Here is a 25,283-nt window from a genome sequence, read left to right as displayed (position 1 = left end):
CAGACGCTCGCTCGCACAGACAGACGCTCGCTCGCACAGACAGACGCTCGCTCGCACAGACAGACGCTCGCTCGCACAGACAGACGCTCGCTCGCACAGACAGACGCTCGCTCGCACAGACAGACGCTCGCTCGCACAGACAGACGCTCGCTCGCACAGACAGACGCTCGCACAGACAGAGACACTTGCTCGCACAGACAGACAGGCACTTGCTCGCACAGACAGACAGACAGACGCTCGCAGACATAGACAGACAGTCGCTCGCACAGGCACACTAGGACCAAACACAGACATCATTTATTGAAAACAATGTTTATTGGCAACAAACCTCAACAAAATGGACTTCATGTCAGTCTACAGAATTATAAAATAACAAATACACAAAGCAATCCTGGAAATCCTTCTGTGGGACGGGAAGGGCAGAAAAGACCTCACCTCCTCTTCTGGAAAATGTTCCCACGGCCCATCCCACGTCCTCTCCCCCGGGCAGCCACTGAGAACAACAAAGTAATATTAACAGGATTTAATTCTTAAGTTTTGGTGAGCTTTGTGCTCCCGGAACAGAAAACTATCATTTCTGGCATCATTTCATACAAGCATAGAAATTTACAGCACGGAAGTAGGCCATTCGGCCCATCGTGTCCGCACCGGCTGACAAAGAGCTATCCAGCCTAATCCCACTGTCCAGCTCTTGGTCCGTAGCCCTGTAGGTTACAGCACTTCAAGTGCACATCCAAGTACTTTTTAAAATGTGGTGAGGGTTTCTGCCTCTGCCACCCTTTCAGTCAGTGAGTTCCAGACCCCAATCACCTTCTGGGTGAAGAAATTTCCCCTCATATCCCCTCTAAACCTTCTACCAATTACTTTAAATCTATGCCCCCTGGTTATTGACCCCTCTGCTAAGGAAAACAGGTCCGTCCTATCCACTCTATCCAGGCCCCTCATAATTTTATACACCTCAATCAGGTCTCCCCTCAGCCTCCTCTGTTCCAAAGAAAACAGACCCAGCATCTCCAATCTTTCTCCATAGCTAAAATTCTCCAGACCAGGTAACAACCTTGTAAATCTCCTCTGTACTCTCTCCAGTGCAATCACATCTTTCCTGTAATGTGGTGACCAGAACTGCACACGGTACTCAAGCTGTGGCCTAACCAGTGTTTTATACAGTTCAAGCATAACCTCCCTGCTCTTGTATTTTATGCCTTGGCTAATAAAGGTAAGTATTCCGTATGCCGCCTTAACCACCTGGTCTGCTACCGTCAGGGACCTGTGGACAAACACTCCAAGGTCCCTTTGTTCCTCTACACTTCTGTGTCCTCCCATTTAATATGTGTTCCCTTGCCTTGTTAGACCTCCCCAAATGCATTACCTCACACTTCTCCAGATTGAATTCCATTTGCCACTGTTCTGCCCACCTGACCAGTTCATTGATATCTTCCTGCAGTCGACAGCTTTCTTCTTCATTATCAACCACACAGCTGATTTTATTCGTCAGCTTTCTCAGACAAGGTGCACCCTGGCTACAGCACGGGGTTAGATGCAGAGTAAAGTTCCCTCTACACTGTCCCATCAAACACTCCCAGGGCAGGTACAGGGGGTTAGATACAGAGCAAAGTTCCCTCTACACTGTCCCATCCAACACTCCCAGGGCAGGTACAGCACGGGTTAGATGCAGAGTAAAGTTCCCTCTACACTGTCCCATCAAACACTCCCAGGGCAGGTACAGGGGGTTAGATACAGAGTAAAGCTCCCTCTACACTGTCCCATCAAACACTCCCAGGGCAGGTACAGGGGGTTAGATACAGAGTAAAGCTCCCTCTACACTGTCCCATCAAACACTCCCAGGGCAGGTACAGCACAGGTTAGATACAGAGTAAAGCTCCCTCTACACTGTCCCATCAAACACTCCCAGGGCAGGTACAGGGGTTAGATACAGAGTAAAGCTCCCTCTACACTGTCCCATCAAACACTCCCAGGGCAGGTACACGGGTTAGATACAGAGTAAAGCTCCCTCTACACTGCCCCATCAAACACTCCCAGGGCAGGTACAGCACGGGTTAGATACAGAGTAAAGCTCCCTATCACGCTCAATTCACCAAGGGCCCTCATAGACATTGATCTCTCGGCGTGAGTTGGATGATAACCCAGGCCCCAGGGGTGAAAGGGCAGCATCAGCCTGCATTGGGCAGTAAGATCAGCTGCAGCAAAGTGCCGCTGGGCAGCACACGGGCCCACTGCAGGAGAGCTCACCCACAGGCAACACACAGGTTCCAGCACCCAGGTGTGAGGGAGCGATGGGCGAGGGTTGAGGATACAGGCACACTGACCTTGAGCTTTGAGGATCGCAGCCTTCCCTCGGCCAGCCCCAGTCCCCTGGTTTTTGTTCTTCATGCTCTTTAACATGGGAGCGTTTTTCAGCATGTCCGGTAGGATGAGGAAGCGGATCTTGCTGCCCCGGATGTACACCTGCTCCAGCTGTGCCACGCGGCCGTCCCGGTAGGTGACAGTGATGTTGGACATCTGTGGAGGCAAGGGGCACAGGGTCAGTGCAGGCACTGGGGTCATCGTAACACCAGTGCCTGCATCGTAACAACGACACAACCCCGGGAACAGCAGCAACGACCCATTAAAGTGCAGACAGAGAATAAAGCCAGAACACAGAGTACGCAAACACTGGAGCGCAACATAAAGAATTCAAAGCAGGAGTCGGCCATTCGGCCCCTCGAGCCTGCTCTGCCATTCAATAAGATCGCGGCTGATCTTCAACCTCAACTCCGCTTCCCTGCCCGCTCCCCGTAACCCTCGACTCCTGATCGCTGCTTTGAATATACTCAATGGCTGAGCCTCCACAGCCCTCTGGGGCAGAGAATTCCAAAGATTCACAACCCCGAGTGAAGAAGTTTCTCCTCACCTCAGTCCTAAATGGCCGACCCCTGATTGTGAGACAACGTGTATCCATTGGGAGACTGTTCACACAGTCAGCACAGTGTCCCAGCTCATTGGGACACAACTAACCGACAGCACTGGAACCACACAGCACCAACCGGGGTACCGAGACCCCCAGACCCGCCCCAGAAACCTGCACCATGAAGCACAGCTCCTGGTGCGCAGCGGAGCCAGTCGCAAACACCAACGCAAGAGCTGCACTTGGCGCACCTGGGACAGAAAGGTGCAAGGGATGTGGAGCAAGCTGCCGGCCTTGTGCAGCACTCCCACCTCAGTCAGGAGGCGCAGGGTCACAACCAGCTTCAGGCAGTCCCAACCTCGGGGGCAAATCCAGCCGGGTGGTTGCTTCCGGGGTGTGGGAAGCCCCACCCCCTTCATCATTCGGGTGTGGATCCCATAAAACCCTCACACCGTACAGGAGGAACCACCCGAGCAGAGAGTGTGAGAATGGTTACGGACACGGGAGTGTTCATGCCACGGCCCGTGACTCAGCCTGCGAATCCTTGGATACAAAATGACTGACAGTAAAGGAATTCTGCATCGGGGTGTGGGAGAACCCGGGATGGGGGGGGGGGGGGGGGGGGGAGGCGGAGGGGGAGAGAGACACCCAGGACGGGTAAATAAAGACGAGAGAAAAATAAATCATGGAGTGACGAGACAGGGCAGCAGGTAAGTTTTTTCCCTCGAAGCTAGTGCAGTGTTTTAAACTAAGAGCTGGGGAACAATAACTAACACTTTATTAAATCAACAACGTAACTAGATAAACTAATTAATATAACTATAAATAATCGTTGAAGTAAAAACTTCCAACAAATTAAATTAATTTAGGTTATCATGAAGCAAATAAAGAAAGACGAGAGATGGTAGGGTATGTGTGGGGACTGCAGTATGTGGGAGTTTGTGGACAGTGAGGCTGTCCCGGATTCCTACATCTGCAGGAAATGTCTCTGCCTTCAGTCACTCGGCTCAATCATTGAGCTGGAATGGGAGTTAGAGACACTCCGACACAAGGAGGGGGAAGAGGAATTTCTGGACAGTTTTATCCAGAATACAGTCACACCCCAGAGGAAAGCACAGTTTCAGGAAAGGGAGGGTGTGACTGTTAGGGAGCTGGGTAGCGGGGATTTAGGAGAGGTTGAGAAGAAGGTCCCGCAGACACCGGTCCTGTCCAACAGGTACGATGTACTCACTCCCTGTGAGGACAAGGAGAAAGACTGCAGGGAGGGCAGCCACAATGCAGACCAAGGCACCATGGCTCAGAAGGCTGTCCGGGAGGAGCAGAATAGAAATGTGGTAGTGTTAGGGGTCTCTATAATTGGGGGGATAGGTAGCATCCTCTGCAGCCAAGTACAAGAATCGCGAAGGGTGTGTTGCCTACCCAGTGCCAGGGTAAGGATATCTCACGGCGCTGGAGAGGAACTTGGAAAGGGAGGGGGTAAATCCAGTTGTCATGGTCCATGTTGGAATAAACGACATAGGTAGGAATGGGGGGAGGTCCCGCTGAAAGAGTAGCAGGAGTTAGAAGCTAAATTAAAAAGCAAGACCTCCAGGTAATAATGTCTGGATTATTGCCCAAGCCACACACAAATTGGCATAAGGTCAATAAGATCACAGAGTTGAATGTGCGGCTCAGAGACTGGTGTGGGAGTACTGGGGTAAGAGGGAGCTGCCTCGTCGGGACGGGCGTCACTTGAACCAGGCTGGGAACTGTGTCCTCATGAATCGAATAACTAGGGCTGTAGAGAGGGCTTTAAACTAAATAGTGGCTGGGGGGGGGGGAATGTTCAAGTGAGAGGAAGTTTAGAAAGTTAGTTAGATTAGGAGAATTAACAGGGGAGAGGAATTTTGGATGGTGTGGGAAAGAGGAGTTCCTTTTCATGGGACACTGGCACCAGTTCTGGTACAGGAAGGAGCTGTACCGATGGGACGGGCTCCACGTCCTAGTGGAGAGATTAAACAGGGAGGTGGCAAAGGCTTTAAACTGGTACGATCTACAAGAAATGAAAACAGCTTAACTATAAACAAGACAGGAAAGGAGAGCATAGGAAAGAGTAAAGTAAGAGAGGACATTGATGGCCAAGGAATAAATAGAGTTATAAAACAAGAATGTAAAATGATGGTTAAAAATAAAGAGAAGGGAACTGCGATTAAAAATGAGTGAAACTGTCTGTGTACATTGCTGTACAGTGTCTGTAATAAAACGGGAGCTGGAGGCAATCATGCATTGCGAGGAACCAGACATAGTAGGGATTACTGAGACATCAGGAATGGGAATTAAACTTTGCAGGGTACAACATATTTAGAAAAGATAGAGGGGGAAAAGGGGGGCAGTGGAGTAGCTGTACTTATCAGGGATAACATAATGGCAGTCGAGAAAAGTGACGCAGCTATCAGCAAGACAGAAATAGAATCCGTATGGATAGAGATAAAAGATTGGGATCAATCACACTAATGGGGGCAGTCTACAGACCACCTCATAGTGTGCGGGAGGTGGAGGAAGAAATATGCAGACAAATTAGGGAAATGCGTAAAAAACACAGAATAATCATCATGGGGGATTTCAACCACCCTGATATTAATTGGACAGAAGGGGTAGGGTAAAGGGGATAAGGGAATGGAGTTCCTACAATGTGTACAGGGCTCCCTTCTAAACCAACAAGGGAGGAATCGCTATTGGATCTAGTAATGGGGAATGAACCAGAGCAGGTAGGATAACATCTAGGAGAGAAGTCAAAAAAACAATTAGGAAGGCAAAGAGGAACTATGAAATTAAATTATCAAGGAACATAAAACAAAATAGTAAAATATTTAGAGGCACATCAATAAAAAAGGGGAAGTTGCGATGGGACTAGGGGCACTAAGGGACATACAGGATAATACCACAGGCAGAAATATTAAATAATTACTTAGTTTTAATATTTACCAGGGAGTTGGAACAGGTGGACAGGACATTGGATCATGAGATTAGTAATGAAATAAAATAAAAAGAGGTGTAGTGCCAGAGGACTGGCGGATAGCTAATGTAATACCTATATTTAAGAAGGGAGCTAGAACTTGTCCAGGGAATTATAGACCAGTTAGCTTAACATCAGTGGTAAGAAAAATAATGGAATCCCTACTAAAAGAGAAAATAGAAGAACATTTAGAAACCAAAAGTATAATAATAGTCATGTCTTGCTTGACTAACCTCATTGCATTTTTTGAAGAGGTAACAGGGAAACTGGATAAGGGTAACGCAGTAGATGTAATTTATCTAGATTTGCAAAAAGCCTTCGATAAGGTACCACATAATAGACTAATGAACAAGGTCAGAGAGTGCGGAGTCAGGGGACAAGTAGCAGAATGGATAGCTAGCTGGCTTCAAGACAGAAAGCAGAGAGTAAGGGTAAACAGAAGCTATTCACAGCGGGAGAAGCTGGGTAGTGGTGTTTCACAAGGATCAGTGCTGGGACCACTGTTGTTCACAATTTGGATTTCGGAATCAAAAACACAATTTCTAAATTTGCAGACGATGTCAAATTGTGGGGGTGAGGGGGAATAGCCAATACTGAGGAGGACTGCCACAAATTACAGGAGGACATTAATAAACTTGCAGAATGGCAAATGAATTTCAACACACATAAATGTAAGGCATTACATTTTGGCAGGAAGAATAGGGAGGTCACTTATTACTTGGAGGGTGCGAGTCTAGGTGGGATTGGGTTGACGAGCAAAGGAATCTCGGAGAACAAATACACAAAGTAGCAACACAGGTTAACATGGTCAGAAAAAAGCACAACAAGCACGAGGGTTTATTTCTAGAGGTATAGAATTTAAAAGCAGTGAAGTTATGCAAAACTTGTTTAGACTATATTTGGAGTATTGCATACAGTTCTGGTCGCCATATTATAAAAAGGATAGAAGCACTGGAGCGGGTGCAGAGGAGATTTACAAGGATGATACCAGAAATGCGAGGGTATACATATCAGGAAAGGGTGAACAGGCTGGGTCTCTTTTCTCTGAGAAAAGGCTGAGGGGTGACCTAATCGAGGTCTTTAAAATTATGAAAGGTTTTGATCGAGTAGATACAGAAATAGAGTAGAGTTGTGGGGAAGAGCAAAATTAGAGGCCATCAATACAAGGTAGTCACCAAGAAATCCAATAGGGAATTCAGAAGAAACTTCTTTACCCAGAGAGTGATGAGAATGTGGAACTCGCTACCACAGGGAGTGGTTAAAGTGAATAGTATCAATGCATTTAAGGGAAGGTTTGAAAAGCATGAGGAAGAAGGGAATAGAGGGTTATGCTGATAGATTTAGATGAGAAAAGACAGGAGGAGGCTCGAGTGGAGCATAAACGGCGGCATGGACTGGTTGGGCTGAATGATCTGTTTCTGTGCTGTATATTCTATGTAATCATGGCACTGGGAAAGGGCTACCTAGATAGCTGGCTTCAGACTAAGGGGCCACTTTCAGAATAGGGGGTCACCCATTTAAAACAGAAATGAGGAAGAATTGGTTCTCACAGAGGGTCATGAATCTTTGGAATTCTCTGCCCCAGAGAGCTGTGGAGGCTGGGTCATTGAATATATTTATGGTGGTGATAAGACAGATTTTTGAACAATAAGGCAGTCAGGGTTATGGGGAGCGGGCGGGGAAGTGGAGCTAAGTCCATGATCAATCCAGCCATGATCTTACTGAATGGCAGAGCAGGCTCGAGGGGCCGAATGGCGACTCCTGCTCCTGTTTCTTATGTTCAGACAAGTTACGAAGGAGACACTGGAGTTTGTCCACAAGGTCATAGGGCTCAAGACTCTCAACTATCAAGTTGAACCAGGAGATCCGGTTTACCACAATGGACCCAATGGCCTGCTTCTGCACTCTATCATTGTCTGAGAGGGTCAATACCGGGTTAGAGGGAGGCCACAGATCGGCATCCCCAATAGAAGTTAGAGAACAAATCATTGAGGATAATGACTAGTCACACTAGTCCCCGGGCTCCTGCCCCGCGGTCCCGAGCCCCCGGTCCCGAGCCCTCGGGCTCCTGCCCCCCCCGGTCCCGAGCCCCCGGGCTCCTGCCCCCCCCCCCCCCGGTCCAGAGCCCCCGACCCCCCGGTCCCGAGCTCCTGCCCCCCCCCCCGGTCCCGAGCCCCCGACCCCGAGCTCCTGCCCCCCCCCGGTCCCGAGCCCCCGGGCTCCTGCCCCCCCCCGGTCCCGAGCCCCCAGGCTCCTGCCCCACCCCCCCCGGGCTCCTGCCCCCCCCCGGTCCCGAGCCCCCGGGCTCCTGCCCCCCCCCGGTCCCGAGCCCCCGGGCTCCTGCCCCCCCCGGTCCTCAGGTCGCTGACTCCGGCCGCAGATGCCGGGCCTCACCTGGCAGTTCATGTTGTCCTCGGCCTCGATCAGCTTGCCCCGGTAAACCTCGCCCGTGTTGGTCTCGCAGGTCACCACATGGCCCTCGGCCTCGTGCAGCACTTTGATGGGGACTCCGATCGACATGGTGCGGTAGCGGCGGCTCAACTCCCAGTGCAGGACCTACGGCGCGCGGTCCTGCGGCTCAGTCCTCCAGTATCCCAGCACACCCCGCGGGGCGGGTCCTCCAGTATACCAGCACACCCCGCGGGGCGGGTCCTCCAGTGACCCAGCACACCCCGCGGGGCGGGTCCTCCAGTATCCCAACACACCCCGCGGGGCGGGTCCTCCAGTATACCAGCACACCCCGCGGGGCGGGTCCTCCAGTGACCCAGCACACCCCGCGGGGCGGGTCCTCCAGTGTCCCAGCACACCCCGCGGGGCGGGTCCTCCACTTTCCCAGGATGCCCTGAACCGGAAGTGCTCAATCAGCCGGGTCCGCCCAGAAGCCAGTCCCCCGCACACGGTCCGTGCTTAACAACATCCTCCGCCACAATGGCCGCCCGCCCGGCGGGTTGTATCCCGGCGCCAGGCGGAGAGAAGCGGCCGCGAGAGAAATAAAGGAGGCGCCGGGGCTCCCGGCCCGGGAGGGTGAGGCGGCGGTGGCCATGAAACCCAGTGAGCCGGACATCGTGAGGGGTAAATGTGGCGGTCGGCAGAGAGCGGTTCCCGGAGGTGGTGCGGGTCTCCCCCCGCCCCCCGGCGCTGCACTGAGTCAGCCTGGAGTTTGTGATCGGGTCTCTGGGGCGGGCCCTGAGCCCTGAGCCCGTGACTCGGGAGGGAGGGAGGCCGGGCCGGGCCGGGGGCTCCAATCTCCAGCTGTGGGTGGTTGGGTGTGAGGGGGAGTGGAGTGGCTCCCCCGGGGAGGGCTGGGGCAGCTCCTGGGTCTGTGCTGTCACAGTCCGGATGTGTCTCATGTCTCTCTCTCTTGTCTCCCCTCCCAGATGACCTTGTTCAACTCAACGTTCCTGTGATCCAGCAGACGTTTCACTGGGATTGCGGACTTGCCTGCTCCAGGATGGTGCTGCAGTGAGTACCCTCGGGGACATCGCACGTTCACCCCCACCTCTTCCCCATTCCCGCTCTAATTCTGCCCTCCTGAACATCCCTGATTATAATCGCTCCACCATCGGTGGCCGTGCCTTCAGCTGCCTGGGCCCCGAGCTCTGGAACTCCCTCCCTAAACCTCTCAGCATCTCTCCTCCTTTAAGATGTTCCTTAAAAACTGCCTCTTTGGCCAAGCCTTTGGTCACCTGTCGTAATTTCTTCAAAAGCAAAATGCTGCGGATGCTGGAATCTGGAATAAAAACAGAAAATGCTGGAAATCTCAGCGGGTCAGGCAGCATCTGTGGAGGGGAAGCAGAGTTAACGTTTCGGGTCGATGACCCTTTGTCAGAACTGGAGAGTGTTCGGAGAGAACAGATTCTTAACAAGCACTGAAAGTGGGAGGGGAAGAAAGAACAAAAGGGAAGGTCTGTGATAGGGTGGAAGACAGGAGAGATTAGAGAGACAAAAGGGATGATGGGCCGAATTTAAATGGTAATAGCAGGAGTTAGAAAAACATTAGTCAAGATAGGGTGTGAATGGCGGGATAATGACCTGCCATTAGAGACAAGGAGAAAAAAAGAAACAGGCTCTTGGGTGGGGGCGGAATAGGGGGGAAGAGAACAAAATGGGGGCAGAGGTTATGCTCTGAAATTGTTGAACTCGATGTTGAGTCCAGAAGGCTGTAAAGTGCCTAAACGAAAGATGAGGTGCTGTTCCTCGAGCTTATGTTGAGCTTCGTCGGAACAGTATAGGAGACCGAGGACGGAGAGGTCGGAGTGGGAGTGGAGCGGGGAATTAAAGTGACAGGCGACCGGAAGCTCAGGGTCACACTTACAGACTGAACAGAGGTGTTCCGCAAAGCGGTCACCCAATCTACACTTGGTCTCCCCAATGTAGAGGAGATCACATCGTGAGCAGCGAATACAGTATACTGAATTGAAAGAAGTACAAGTAAATCTCTGTTTCACCTGGAAGGAGTATTTGGGGCCCTGGGTAGTGGGAAGGGAGGTGGTAAAAGGGCAGGTGTTGCATCTCCTGCGCTTGCGCGGGAAGGTGCCGTGGGAAGGGGAGGGGGTTCTGGGGGTGACTGCGGAATGGACCAGGGTGTCGCGGAGGGAGCGGTCCCTTCGGAATGCTGAGAGGGGAGGGGAGGGGAAGATGTGATTGGTGGTGGGATCATGCTGGAGGTGGTGGAAATGGCGGAGGATGATCCGTTGAATGTGGAGGCTGGTGGGGTGAAAGCTGAGGACAAGGGGAATCCTGTCATGGTTCTGAGAGGGAGGGGAAGGGGTGAGAGCAGAGTGCTTACCATTTGAATTCGGCCCATCATCCCTTTTGTCTCTCTAATCTCTCCTGCCTTCCACCCTATCACAGACTTCCCTTTTGTTGTTTCCTCCTCTCCCCTTTCAGTGCTTGTTAAGAATCTGTTCTCTCGAACACACTCTAGTTCTGTCAAAGGATCATCGACTCAACGTTAACTCTGTAACCCTAAACCTAACCCTAAATGCAGTCTTATAACACTCCTGTGAAGCGCCTTGGGACGTTTTACTATGTTAAAGGTGTTATATAAATACAAGTTGTTGTTGTAAACCCTTATGCACCACATTGTCTCTTAAATGTTCTCACTGGCTTCGACCTTCATAAACCTCAGCTGATGGAGGAAGAATACGGGAAGCATAAACAGGCTGGCAGAGTGGAGCAGTGCAATTTAATATCGACAAGTGTGAAGTTGACATTTTTGTAACCAGAGCATATTGGGACGTGTACCTTGAATGGTAAGATCCTTAACCTAATTCAGTGTCCAATAGAAACTGCTGATACCATCGACATCCTTTTAGCCGCATACACTAACTTTAGTAGAAAACACCTCACACCCACAATACATGTAAATGTACTTGTATTCATTCTCGGGGTATGGGTGTTGCTGGCAAGGCCGGCATTTATTGCCCATCACTAGTTGCCCCTTGAGAAGGTGGTGGTGAGCCGCCGCCTTGAACCGCTGCAGTCCGTGTGGTGAAGGTGCTCCCACAGTGCTGTTCGGGAGTTCCAGGATTGTGACCCAGCGACGGTGAAGGAACGGCTGATATACTTCGAAGTCAGGGTGTTGTGTAACTTGGAGGAGAACGTGGAGGTGGTGGTGTTCCCATGCGCCTGCCATCCTTGTCCTTCTAGGTGGTAGAGGTCGCGGGTTTGGGAGGTGCTGCTGAAGTGCCCTTGGCGAGTTGCTGCAATGCATCTTGTAGATGGTACACACTGCAGCCACGATGCGCCGGTGGTGGAGGGAGTGAATGTTGAAGGTGGTGGATGGGGTGCCAATCAAGCGGGCTGCTTTGTCCTGGATGATGTCAAGCTCCTTGAGTGTTGTTGGAGCTGCACCCATTCAGGCAAGTGGAGAGTATTCCATCACACTCCTGCCTTGTGCCTTGTAGATGGTGGAAAGGCTTTGGGGAGTCAGGAGGTGAGACACTCGCCGCAAAATACCCAGCCTCTGACCTGCTCTTGTAGCCACAGTATTTATGTGGCTGGTCCAGTTAAGTTTCTGGTCAATGGTGACCCCCAGGATGTTGATGGGGGATTCGGTGATGGTAATGCCGCTGAATGTCAAAGGGCGGTGGTTAGAGTCTGTCTTGTTGGAGATAGTCATTGCCTGGCACTTGTGTGGTGCGAATGTTACTTGCCACTTATCAGCCCAAGCCTGAATTCCCTCCAGGTCTTGCTGCATGTGGGCATGGACTGCTTCATCATTATCTGAGAAGTCGCAAATGGAACTGAACACTGTGCAGTCATCAGCGAACATCCCCACTTCTGACCTTATGATGGAGGGAAGGTCATTGATGAAGCAGCTGAAGATGGCTGGGCCTAGGACACTGACCTGAGGAACTCCTGCAGCGATGTCCTGGGGCCACGATGATTGACCTCCAACAACCACAACCATCTTTCTTTGTGCTAGGTATGGCTAGTGGAGAGTATTCCTCCTGCTTCCCATTGACTTCAGTTTTACTGGGGCTCCTTGGTGCCACACTCACTCAAATGCTGCCTTGATGTCAAAGGGCAGTCACTCTCACCTCACCTCTGGAATTCAGCTCTGTTGTCCATGTTTGGACCAAGGCTGTAATGACATCTGGAGCCGAGTGGTCCTGACGGAACCGAAACTAAACATCATAAGAACATAAGAAACAGGACATAGTAGACCACACGGCCCCTCGAGCCTGCTCTGCCATTTAATAAGATCATGGCTGATCTGATCATGGACTCAGCTCCACTTCCCTGCCTGCTCCCCATAATCCTTTACTCCCTTATCATTCAAATCCGTCTATCTCCACCTTAAATATATTCAATGACCCAGCATCCACAGCTCTCGGGTGTAAAATTCCTTAGATTCACGACCCTCTGGGAGAAGAAATTCCTCCTCATCTCCATTTTAAATGGGCGACTCCTTATTCTGTGCTCCCTAATTCTAGATTCCCCCACGAAGGAAACATCCTCTCTGCATCTACCTTGTCAAGCCCCCTCAGAATCTTATACGTTTCAATAAGATCACCTCTCATTCTTCTATATTCCAATGACTATCGGCCCAACCTACTCAACCTTTCTTCATACGACAAACGCTTCATCTCAAGAATCAACCTAGTGAACCTTCTCTGAACAGCCTCCAACTCAAGTATATCCTTCCTTAAATACAGAGACTAAAACTGTACGCGGTACTCCAGGTGTGGCCTCACCAATACCCTGTACAGTTGTAGCAGGGCTTCTCTGCTTTTATACTCCATCCCCCTTGCAATAAAGGCCAACATTCCATTTGCCTTCCTGATCACTTGCTGTACCTGCATACTAACGTTTTGTGTTTCATGTTGCAAGGGAGGGGTGTGTGGTCTCTATGAGGGGGTCAGGTTCCCTTCTGACCAATTTGAGCAGTTTCGAATCGCTCCCCCTCCCTTGGGTTCTGTACTCTGGATTTATTTGGGGGGGCGTGACAAAAGTGCAGAGGACACTGGTTTGATGCAAAGAACTTGGTTTTATTACAGTCAGGGTAATGCATGCTTACTACTCTAGTAAGAAAATATAAGGCCAAACTTACAATCACTCTAATAAAGGACAGTACAAGGAAAGGTACAAGGTCAAACTTATAATCACTCTAATAAAGTACCATACACTACACATTCAAAGGGGGTTGCAGTAAGATTATACCTCCCACCTCCCAAAACCTAATTCTAACTAGGTTAGACTCCAGAGCAGGCAGGGACTTATGCTGACCAATCCTTTTGATAGTTAATGGTAGATGGTGATGTTCTTCCTTCCTTCAGGACTTCGAGGCTGGAAAAGTTAGTTTACAACTGTTGCGTTGGTTTCTCTCCTTGTCTTGATAAGGTAGAAGCCTTGTAGCTACCTAGCAACCAGCCCTCTCATCTCTGTTGAAAACAGGGGCCAGTTATATCATTTCAGTGTTCTAATCTTGGCCCCAAATCTCTTCAAAATCCTTTGTATAATTTTGGCGGGCTTGGTTCTTCTTTGTACTATTTTGTTGGGCTCGTTAAAAGTTGATATGTCTTGGGTGGGTTGATGTTCGAAAAACTGTTTCCTGATGGAAATATTAGTTTGGTAATTGCAATGTCCTTTTGAGCTTAGTCTTTTGCATATAGGCTGGATTGGGCCTCTTTGTGATGTATATGCTGAAATGGTTGTCCAGACCCATGTTGATGGGGAGTTACCTCTGGGTGATTTTGTGATGTTAATGTCTCTTGTGGAGAAGGATTTTCAAATACTCATTCTTCCAGACAGGTTAACTCAGTTCTCACACCCAGGTAGATTTACTTAATTAGACTGTCTCTTGCTAGCTCCGTAGGTCCGCCCACAGCCTTGAATTTGTCTTGTAAAAGTTCATAATTCTATTAAAGTTTGTAGTTTCTTTCATAAGCACTTTAGAGTTCCAAACTTTTCGGTAGATAGTCCCAAATTAAATTTCCTTTCGAATGAGCCCAAACACGGAGGGTTTTTGTGAATTTTGCACCCTTTCAGTCCCCCCTGTTGACACTCCACACTCTTGAGTGTCAATCAAGGTAAGCAAAATTCCTGCTCTCGAGAGTCAACCTTCCCTGCATTTATACTAGCTAAACATTACCCTGTGTCCCCCGTTGAAATGCAATGCAATATACAGGCGAAAATAGTCGTTGAAATTCGGTTATAGCATAGAGGGGGTATGATGTCCCTCTTTTACTCGGTTTTCACAGTAAAATGACAGTATACAGTCATACGGTTAAGTTAAATAAAATAAAAACACATAGTAACACATTCTCAAATAGCATAAAGGTCCACAGTCAAACATGTTTTAAGTTCAGTGAAATAAAGTTACATGGTCACAACATTTAAGTAACACTCTTACAACACTCGATATTTTGTGGTTTACAGCAGGTAAAATCAAACACAAATTAAACATGGTAGTATGGTGTCACCCCTCCCTGCGCGATTCCCAAGTTCGGCCGAGGAGTGTATAGCACCCTTTGGTGCCTGACCTGGCGGCCTCTGCGTTTCACTCGGCAAGTGAGACACCAAAAGTAAAGTATAATCGCGAGTTGACAAATAACTAAAGTGTGGGAAGCGATTCAGATCCAGACTGGGACTTCTATATTTCTGAAAAGGTCACACCAAGGCGGAATGGTGATCACAAGAATCTCTTTCCCTATCTCAATGGTTTTCTGTTCTAGAGTGTAGAAGTGTTTTTGTGAAATAATTACAGCTTTTAGCAGAGCGGTAAGATGTTCGGGTAGAGGGGGAATTGCATAGTCAAAATGTACAACATAATCCTGCAGGTTTGTAATGTTTTCCTTCACAGTGAGGTGGACAGTGGAGGGTTCAGGAATGGGGACAATCCGTTCCTGGGCCACTTGAACTGATGTCTCAGGTTTGAAGCAAAAACTGCTGTCACTTACCGGACCAGAAGTGTCCATGTTGGTAGTGGGGCACACTGGTGGTGACACAATATGTCCCAGCCCCTATGTATGTTACCTGTGGAGGGACATGGCCTTGTGCCATTACCTCCATGGTGCAGTTAATAGGCTGTGCACCAGCAGCTTTAAACCCACACTGTGACTTTGAATGGGCACTCAAGTACTGGGGACACAGTATTACATGTGCACCCCGGCTCCGGCACCCAGAGAGGTCAGTACCCGTTATAACGTGCTCCCACTTTATGACATAGGGTGGGACCACTGCGAAACGAATGTGTGCACCTCCCTGAATAACTCCAATATTCTCCACCCGGTATACCAGTGCGGGTCAGGCTGTCCCACCCATGACCGGCATCCTTCATACTATCCCCATAATAGTGTGGTTAGACTTCCCACAGTCTACTGGGACAGGGTAGGTTTCAGAGGCTAGGCGGAGCTGGCACAGGCTTAGTGAATTGCTGTACGGGTGGAGGGCTGCGAGGTGCTTGTTCCTGATCCAAGAGGGGACTACACCTTGTTTTAAATCCTCCAGGTTGTTGCGGCCCTCGCCCAACAATCATACAGTGCGCACACCTCGTTCTGTGCAGCCTGGTCAGAAGCGTTTCTATCCTCCCGTATAAGTGCATTCACTGTCTGTGCATGTTTTTCCAGCTCAGCCACTATTTCCTTTAAAAGGACAGTCATAGCCTGGTCCTTGTGTAGTTCTGACCCTACTACGGTATTCTCCTGTTTCAGGATTTTTCTCAATTGGGTCTTTAAACTGTTTATCTGTGTTTGCAGCTCTATGGCATCTAGGCTATTTATTACATAGGATGCTGTATTGTAGGTAGTGAAAACGTCGTTTATGATTCCCCTTCTAGGTCTCCCTGAGCCCATGGTGTCCCTGGCGTTTAAGGTGTATCGGTCTGCTTTATCTACATTTCCAAAGTCTAATTCATAAAATTTCTTAAACATCTTTCTAAGTAGGGCCTGGTATAGCAGCTCTGTTTCCTTCGGACACCAGGCAGGCAGGTGTACCTCGGTAAGATTTAATATTACTGAAGCTACTGCATAATGTACCTCCTGATATAACACCTTTTCGGTCGGTACCAATACTAATCCGTTCCCTGGTCCCTTGGTGGTGGTAGGACACCTTTCTATTACTGTGCGTATTGGTGGGGTTGTGGTGGCGTTAATTGGGAGTGGGGAGTGTGGGACTGCGCACCCGTGTAGGCTAGAATCCCACCTCATCCCTTCCCCTTCATTTTGCCATTGCCTGGCGAAGGTGATCGATATGCCTGTGGGACAAATATTCTCTGATCCCCACATGCAAACATAAATTCCTTGTTCGGATTCCCACCATTTGTCCCAACACACTTTTACTCCTCCCTGTGTCCCCGTGATGGTGCGGTACGTATCATTACCGAATCTTTCCCAGTCCGATTCCTGCTCCCATGCGTCCTTGCTGAGTTTTCTGAGCCACCACCATCTTCCCAGGGGAATGTTCCCTTTGCAAGTCAAACACACGTTTTCCCTCTGTAACACTGACTCGGGCAGCGTTGATCCGGATCCGGGGGCATGGAACTGAGGCCTCCCCATAGGTAAAACCTTCCTGGCTGGAGTAGTGGGTAGAATTAGATCCCAGCCACCCTGGCCATCTTCCCTCGTGGGTGTACACGTCTCTGGGGCCACCCCCGGCGGTTACAATCGGTGCTCTCCCTCCTGAACACCCGAAAATGAGGGATTCTTCCACGTCTCCTCGGTCGCTGCTGCTCATCCTTATCAGGGCGAGGAGGAACAGGATCCTTCTCATGCTGTCCTCTTTCCTGTGGGGGCATATAAAACAGATTGTCTAGCCCTGAGAAAGCTCTCTGGCTTGACAAAGGTGACCGAGTTCCAAATTGGGCTCATAGTCTCTAATTGGCTGGCTGTTTTATTCAGTTCCTTGTGGACTGATGTCTGCTTTTAACTTTATCTCACAGTTGTTCTGCTTGTTATCTTACCGGTGCTTCCTAATAGCCATACCGGTAGATTCTTCTTACTCCCGGGTGTTACCTGGCCTGTGCTTCTTTTAACAGCTACACAGGTAGATTCTTTTCCTTACCCCAGTTACTAATACATATATACTTATCATTACACAGATAAATCTTACACTATTCTAAACTTATTCACTAAACATACTTAAATTCACATCGCTATATATATACATCTGCCACCCGTCTCCGGGTGGCCAGGTTAATTCCTGCCTTCTCTCTTCTTCTCCCGCTGGGTGTCCAGCGAGGTAGGTGATAGGTCGGTCTGCACCGTCTAACCCTAAGTACCCTGACCGGACGCGGGTTTGAGTCTCACACTATCGGGGGAACGTTCCCTCCGGTGCTGCAGCACACCGCTCCTTTGGGGGTGGCTGCCTGGTTCGTTTCGTCCCCTGGGGGTTCTGCCTGGCTGAGGGCTACGGGCTGGGGACTCTCACTTGGTGGCTGTTCCACCGCTATCTCTTGGGGTCCCTTGTTGCCTGAGGCTACCGGCTGGGTGTCCCTGCTCGCGGGCTGGTCTCTGACCTTAGGTGCCCTCTCCCTGGGCTGAACCATTTAAATTGGAGCGCTGGTGACCATGGTGTCTTTGGCCGTGGTGTGCAGGGAGTCCTCCTTAAGGCTCCGGCTGCTGGCGGTGCGTCCGAGACCCAAATGATTGGTGGGACAGCTCCTCCAGTAACACAGTTCACCTGCCCCTCTAGGTGTAGTCTGTGGGTCTGCCTTGTCCCCTGTGGGATTTCCACAGTCGGGGGCTGTTGGCGAGGGGTGCCTGTCTTTAGTGCAGTTTACAGTTTTTGATTGTCCCTTACGTTTAGCTGCTGCCCCTGGGTTGAAAAGTTTGCACTGATTTATGTGGAGCCACTTTGTTCGGCGGGGCAATTTTATGGCATAGACCTTGCCTTGTCGACAATGTGGTACGGTCCCATGTACAGTGCCTCAAAGACCCCTACTCTAACGTAGTTCCTCACCATAACCTGGTCCCCTATCTCCCACTCGTGGTGCTTGCGGGGTTCTAGCAGCAGTCGGTTGCTCCAATGCTGTTTTCCCATGTTGTTAGCAGCCTGCCAGTGAATCTGTTTAAGGTGTTCAAACAGATTCCTGACAAAACTGTCCCGGCTCGCTTTCCTAAGCGGACCTTCCGTGAGTCCCGGGGCTAACACGTGGGTGGGGGTTCGCATGGCTCTGCCGGTCATGAGCTCGTACGGGGAGTACCCCATGCTCTTTGACTGGCTGGCCCGGATCCCCATGAGGACCAGTGGTAGAACCTCTACCCACCCTTTGGGTGAGTCCACTGTCTCTTTGCGCAGCCTTTCTATGATGGTATGGTTTAAACGCTCCACAGGCCCGGATGACTGTGGGTTGTGGGCGACATGCCATTTCCCTTTGATGCCGAGTACCTTAAGGTTCTCCTGCATCACCTGCCTGGTGAAGTGACTCCCTTGGTCGGACTCCACGTATTGTGGTAGTCCCCATCGAGAGAACACTTCTCTGACCAGGATCCTAGCTGTTCCCAGGGCAGTGGCTGTTCGGCATGGGAAGGCTTTCACCCATTTGGTGAATACATCCATCAATACTAGGCAGTACTTGTAACTTCCCTGGGCGGTGGATAGGGGCCAGATGTAATCCATCTGGATCGACTGCCAGGGTCCCTCTGCCCTCCTATATCCCATAGACACCTTTCTTTTCTGGTGGTTGGGGTTGTGGGCCGCGCACACCAGACAGCTGGCACAGAACTCGCGGACCTCTTCCCTGAGTCCTGGCCACCACCCTGCCTGTTCCTTTGTTGCCGAGTGGTCTCAAGTCCGGGGTGTCCTGCCCCTGGATCCTCGTGGGCCAGCTGGAGGGATTCTCTCCGGTGTTGCGGTACTCCCCATTGCTCCCCCCTGAACAGCATGCCTTCTTTAATGGCAATTGCTGCAGTGACGTACGGGCCGTCTATCCTTTCTCCTTTAGCTCGCATGTTCAGAACAGTTTTGAGGACGGTGTCTTGGGTCTGAACCATTTTTAGGTCTGGGCGTAAAGCTATCCCTGCCGTCCCCATCCTGCCCCTGACTGCTACGATGGGCCCTGGGTTGTACGGATCCCAGAGCTTGCCTGTATGAGCCCCCTGCTTGGCTAACATGTCAGCCTGCTGGTTTCCCTCGCTACGGGGTTCTGTGGTGGAATGTGCCTTCACCTTATGTATGTAGATATTCCCTTCCTCCCCTACGGCTTTCATGATCTTTTCCAGTGAGGCTTAATTGCCAGGGGTCTCCTGTCTCGGGACCAGATAGTCAGGTACTCCGTACACGAATTGCATGTGAACATACTGTCCGAGCAAATCGTGTATGGGGTAGGGAATTCTATGGGGGGTGTGACTACAAACACCACCGCAGACAGTTCAGCGTGCTGGGCGCTCATAGTACTGGGGAGTTTAATCGCCAGGGCAATGCCTGCCTCGGGGTCACAAACTCCGCAGCCTGTGAGTCGTTCACCCGCAGATACCGTGCTTGAACCGTCCACATAGAGCTCTTGGCCTGTGGGGTGTAACCCAGCCCGAAAGCCTATGTTAATTTCCCATACCCCTTCTACGGAACACCGGTGGGCTGTCCCTGGATAAATCATGTTGGCTGCGAGTCTTGGCTCGCAGAGACCCTTTACTCATAGGTCCATGTGAGAGAGGAGCAGGGTCCAGCGAGCAATGCGGGCACTGCTCACTGTCCCGTCCTTGATTCCCCCATTCATTTGGGTGGGCGTATGGTGGGTAAGGAGTGTGATAGGGGACCCCCCTGTGAAGATCAGTGATCTTTTCACAGCCCAGTGAGTGGCTAGGAGGTGCCGCTCACTGTTGGAGTATCCCTTCTCCACGTCCGTGAGTATCCTGGAGGAGTAGACCACTGGTCTCAGCCGGCCGTGCCGCTCTTGGAGCAGTACTGCACTCAGGCTGTCCCCACTGGCTGCTACCTCCAGGAAAAACTCTTTACCCCGCATCGATGGCCCCTAGAGCTGGTGCGGTCTGCAGGCCTTTCTTGAGTTGGATAAATGCTGCCTCGCAACCTTTGTCCCATTCCCACTCCACTCCCTTGTGTAGGAGTCGGAGCAGAGGGGTTGCGGTGGCTGCATAATCCTCAATGAAATCTCTGCAGTACCCAGTTAGCTCTAGAAAAGATCTTGCTCCAGTTACTGTGTTGGGGGCGGGTAACTTCTGCACTGCTTCCCATCTAGCTTTGTCAATGGTTCTCTCCCCAGCGCGCACAGCCAGTCCCAGGAATTTTACTTCCTTCAGGCCGATCTGTGCCTTCTTGGGGTTTACTTTAAACCCCTCTTCTTTCAGCAGCTCAGCCAGCAGTGGGCCATGCTCCTCCCCCTCATCGGTGAACAGGAGCAGGTCATCTATATACTGTACTAATTGCTGGGGTCTGCTGAAACTCTTTAAACAGTTGGCCATGTACTGATGGAAAATACTGGGGCTGTTGAGGAAGTCTTGAGGGAGACAGTTCCAAGTGTATTGCTGGCCCTTAAAGGTAAATGCAAACTTGTACTGATCTTCCCTTCTTAAAGGGATGGACCAGAACCCGTTGGAAATATCCAGCACCGTGAAGGTGGTCGCGGAGGCTGGGATATTTCCAATGAGGTCGACAACAGCAGCAACAGTGGGTGCACAGGCGGGGATGTTACGGTTGAGTTACGGTTGAGTCCACCGTGGCTCTCCAGGAGTTGTCCGGTTTCTTAACCGGCCACAATGGAGAGTTCACATGGGTAGCTATTGGTCTCAATACCCCTGTTTAACCAGAGAACCCAAGACTGTTTCCATGTCTGCGTCTGCCTCCGCCTTCCTGGGGAAGTTGTACTGTTTCTGCGGTCGGGTCATGGGGTCCCCATCTCGGCTAACCTCGACCCCGTTTATTCTCCCACCGTCATGTTTGTGAGTGGCAAAAGCTGCAAGGTTTTTCCTCACATACTCTTGATATTTTACAGGGGTGTTACTGACCAGTGATTCAAGGTACACAGCGTCCCTTTTCCCTGTTTTCCCAGGATAACCTTCACCTCACTCTCCTGTCTCGTACAGACTGACCCCCAAAGACAGTGGTTTCTTAAATCCACTAGGATCCCGTGGCCTAGGAGGAAGTCAGCCCCCAGGATCCCTCTCCCTGCTCCCACTTCATCAGGACACAAGTCCACTTAGTGTGGAGTGTACCTAAATGAAAGGAGAGCGGAATGGAGAATGAGCCAGTCTGTTCAGTGCCTGTGAAACCCACCAAGCTGTAGGGGACCCCGTTAGACTGAGGTGAGGTGACGGGGTTAGCTGCATAGACAAGGGTGCTTGAGGCACCGGTGTCCAGCAGGTAAGTCCCTTTCACCTTTTTCATCTCCATCTGAACGGTCGGTCTCCCCCATGCATCATACTCGAGGCACACAGGTGGACAGGCTGCGCCTGTCCTAGTCACGGTTTTGGTTGGGAGCGGGGAGATGGATCTCGGTACCGGTGGTGGTGGCTACCTTTCCAGGGCCATCTAACATGGCTCGGAGCGCAGTTAAAAAGGTCTCAAATGAGTGGGGAGGGACTGGCTTATCTGTCTCGGTCTTTTGGGCAGGGGCTGGAGAATTCTTTCCTGAGCTATTCTTCCAGGGATTTTTACAATCCTTTCTCCAGTGCCCACTCTTTCCGCACCCGAAGCAGGTACGTTTTGTATCGGAGGAGTTGCCCCCCTCATGGCGCCATTCCCTCTTGTCTTGGTTAGGTCGGATTTCGTGAACCCTTCCCTTTTGTGGGTGCTCTTCTGTCCCTCTGCCTTTTCTATAAGCTAGGGTCAGTTGCCTAAGCACTCCATGTTCTGTGGCTTGGGGATCTCTGGGATCGAACCAGGCCTCAGCCTTGGTTCTTATTTGGGGTAAACTGTTAGCTACTAGGCTTCGGAGCCAGTGTGCTAATTCGTCCAGGTTTAAGTGATCTCGGTCTATGTCCCCACTACAGGTGCTTTTGTACACCGGCCTACGAAAGCCTGTGGGGTTTCTCCTGTGAGCTGCACCGTTTTCTCTATTCTGGAGAAGAAACTCCCGTTATTGCAGCCCATAGCTTCTAAAATGTCCTTTTGGACAGCAGCAAGTGTTTTCTGACCTCTTTCGCTCTCAGTGGAGAGGGACTGGTACAGTTTCCTGTCTAGAGATAGGAGAAGCACCTTTGCCATTTCTACATCATTGCACCCATTAATATCCCCTGCATGTTCCACTTCCACAAAGTGGACCGAGGGGTCTCCCTTTGGAGTTAGCTTTCCCAGGTGGCTTATCATAGCCCTAAGCTGGTGGGGAGTGTGGTGAACCACAAACTGACTTTCCAGGGGCCCTTGACCCCCACTAAGGGTGGGCGGCCAAACTTCTGTTGCCGGACCGGGCACATTGGCCCTGGTTCTGGCTCTCCCTGTTCTGGCTCGCCTCCCTCTCTTCCCAGCGGCCAGGCCGAGCTGAAACTCGGTGCTACAGGTCACTATCCCTGTCCGCCCCGCAACTGATTTGCCCCTCCTGCTGCTGAACCGGTGTAGTCACCGGTGCCACAGGTAGTGGCCAGGTAGTTTCTTCCTTCTCTTCCAGGTTTACCTGGGGCGTACCCGGGCTTATTAGGCATACCATGCCTTTTGCCTTGGACAGAGCAAGGTTTAGACTTTTAATTTGTTGCTGGCAGGGACCGTGGTCTCCCGATTCAAACCCATTAGTGCTAGCTACTTTATACGCTGCTTGCACATCTTTTAATCTTTCCTAGAGCTCTTTTACTTGTAGGGTGAGGCGAGTGCTTTCCTCCCTCAGTGACTTTTCATTACTTTTGGCCTCGATAAACTGACATTGAAAATAGTCCTGAGTGTTTTTGCACCTTTCCATTATTTGGGTCCTTTCCTGTTTTAGATTACGGAGTTCTCCTGATAATCTTTCTTCTGACATAACCCTTTCCTGATAGTTCTCTGCGCATTCCCATAACTCTGTCTGTAATGTTTCATTCATTCTGTCCAGCAGTTTGACCTATCGCTGTAGACAGACCAACCAGATTGCCTTCTCTACTGCTTCTTTGTGATCTTTACTTGCTGTCCACTGGGCTGCAGCGTCAGCTGGACGTTCAGTCCGCAATAGACTAAGCACCCATTCCTTAGTGACATTGACCTTCTTATACACATAGGAGGAAATCCTCTCTTCCATTTTGGTTCTTTGCCCCAAACCAGCGCTCTCCACATCACACCCTGTGTACCAGAGTCCTGCCGTGGTCGCCATTTTGTAAGGGGGTGGGGTGTGTGTGTGGTCTCTATGAGGGGGTCAGGTTACCTCCTGACCAACTTGAGCAGTTTCGAATCGCTCCCCCTCCCTTGGGTTCTGTACTCCTGGATTTATTTGGGGGGGGCGTGACAAAAGTGCAGAGGACACTAGTTTGATGCAAAGAACTTGGTTTTATTACAGTCAAAGTAATACAGGCTTATTACTCTAGTAAGAAAATACATGGCCAAACTTACAATCACTCTAATAAAGGACAGTACAAGGAAAGGTACAAGGTCAAACATAATTACTCCAATAAAGTACCATACACTACACATTCAAAGGGGGTTGCAGTAAGATTATACCTCCCACCTCCCAATACCTAATTCTAACTAGGTTAGACTCCAGAGCAGGCAGGGACTTATGCTGACCAATCCTTTTGATAGTTAATGGTAGATGGTGATGTTCTTCCTTCCTTCAGGACTTCGAGGCTGGAAAAGTTAGTTTACAACTGTCAGGTTGGTTTCTCTCCTTGTCTTGGTGAGGTAGTAGCAGCCGCCTTGTAGCTACCTAGCAACCAGCCCTCTCACCTCTGTTGAAAACAGTGGCCAGTTATACCATTTCAGTGTTCTAATCTTGGCCCCAAATCTCTTCAAAATCCTTTGTATAATTTTGGCGGGCTTGGTTCTTCTTTGTAATATTTTGTTGGGCTCGTTAAAAGTTGATATGTCTTGGGTGGGTTGATGTTCGAAAACTGCTTCCTGATGGAAATATTAGTTTGGTAATTGCAATATCCTTTTTTGCTTAGTCTTTTGCATACAGGCTGGATTGGGCCTCTTTGTGATGTATATGCTGAAAATGGTTTGTCCAGACCCATGTTGATGGGGCGTTACCTCTGGGTGATATTGTGATGGTACTGTCTCTTGTGGAGAAGGATTTTCAAATACTCATTCTTCCAGATAGGTTAACTCAGTTCTCACACCCAGGTAGCTTTACTTAATTAGACTGTCTCTTGCTAGCTCCGTAGGTCCGCCCACAGCCCTGAATTTGTCTTGTAAAAGTTCATCATTCTATTAAAGTTCGAACTTTCTTCCATAAGCACTTTAGAGTTCCAAACTTTTCGGTAGATAGTCCCAAATTAAATTTCCTTTCGAATGAGCCCAAACACGGGGGTTTTTTGTGAATTTTGCATTCCTTCAATGTACAAGGGCCCCAGATCCCTCCGTACTGAAGCATTTTGTAATCTCTCCCCATTTAAATAATAATTTACTTTTTTATTTTTATTTTTCAGACCAAAATGGAACCTCACATTTTCCCACATTATACTCCGTCTGTCAAATGTTTGCCCACTCACTTAGCCTATCTATATCCCTTTGCAGTGTCCTCCTCACAACTTGCTTTCCCACCCATCTTTGTATCATCAGCAAATTTGGCTACATTACACTCGGTCCCTTCATCCAAGTCACTAATATAGATTGTAAATAGTTGAGGCCCCAACACTGATCCCCGTGGCCCAGTTTGTCAACCTGAAAATGACCCATTTATCCCTACTCGCTGTTTTCTGTTCAGTGAGCAGGTTATTGGTGAGTAAGTGCCGTTGGATAACACTGTCGATGATACCTTCCATCACTTTGCTGATGATTAAGAGTAGACTGATGGGGTGGTAATTGGCCGGATTGGATTTCATAGAATCATCGAATATTTATAGCACAGAAGAAGGCCATTTGGCC

At 50.0% G+C, this 25,283-nt stretch overlaps 2 protein-coding genes across 2 annotated transcripts in view; one reads left to right on the top strand and one right to left on the bottom strand.

The window, feature by feature from the left end:
• Positions 1-296: 296 nt before the first annotated feature.
• Positions 297-8,546, bottom strand: snrpd3 (small nuclear ribonucleoprotein D3 polypeptide). Its single transcript, XM_070887503.1, has 3 exons — positions 8,295-8,546; positions 2,328-2,520; positions 297-493 (listed from the first exon to the last, which is right to left on the bottom strand). The coding sequence occupies exons 1-3, from the start codon at positions 8,418-8,420 to the stop codon at positions 432-434; spliced, it is 381 nt and encodes a 126-aa protein (XP_070743604.1). The 5' UTR covers positions 8,421-8,546; the 3' UTR covers positions 297-431.
• Positions 8,547-8,742: 196 nt separating this feature from the next.
• The window catches only part of gucd1 (guanylyl cyclase domain containing 1), a 39,496-nt gene continuing 22,955 nt past the window's right edge, over positions 8,743-25,283 (top strand). The window contains exons 1-2 of the mRNA XM_070887502.1: positions 8,743-8,972; positions 9,278-9,362. Of these exons, the coding sequence (XP_070743603.1) occupies positions 8,942-8,972; positions 9,278-9,362 (116 nt within the window). The 5' untranslated portion in view covers positions 8,743-8,941. The remainder of the gene's footprint in view (positions 8,973-9,277; positions 9,363-25,283) is intronic.

Source organism: Pristiophorus japonicus, chromosome 8, assembly GCF_044704955.1.
Source record: "Pristiophorus japonicus isolate sPriJap1 chromosome 8, sPriJap1.hap1, whole genome shotgun sequence".
NCBI classification, from domain to species: Eukaryota; Metazoa; Chordata; class Chondrichthyes; family Pristiophoridae; genus Pristiophorus; species Pristiophorus japonicus.
The sequence above is the reverse complement of the archived record's forward strand: the minus strand, read 5'-3'. Positions and strand labels throughout refer to the sequence as shown.

What these genes read in the sequence shown, in the direction of transcription:
- snrpd3 (XM_070887503.1), bottom strand. Translation starts at nt 8,420, where the DNA reads ATGTCGATCGGAGTCCCCATCAAAGTGCTGCACGAGGCCGAGGGCCAT. An exon ending in AGGACAACATGAACTGCCAG is followed by an intron (nt 2,521 to 8,294) that starts GTGAGGCCCGGC and finishes TTGCCTCCACAG; the next exon opens with ATGTCCAACATCACTGTCAC. An exon ending in TGCGATCCTCAAAGCTCAAG is followed by an intron (nt 494 to 2,327) that starts GTCAGTGTGCCT and finishes TGTTGTTCTCAG; the next exon opens with TGGCTGCCCGGGGGAGAGGA.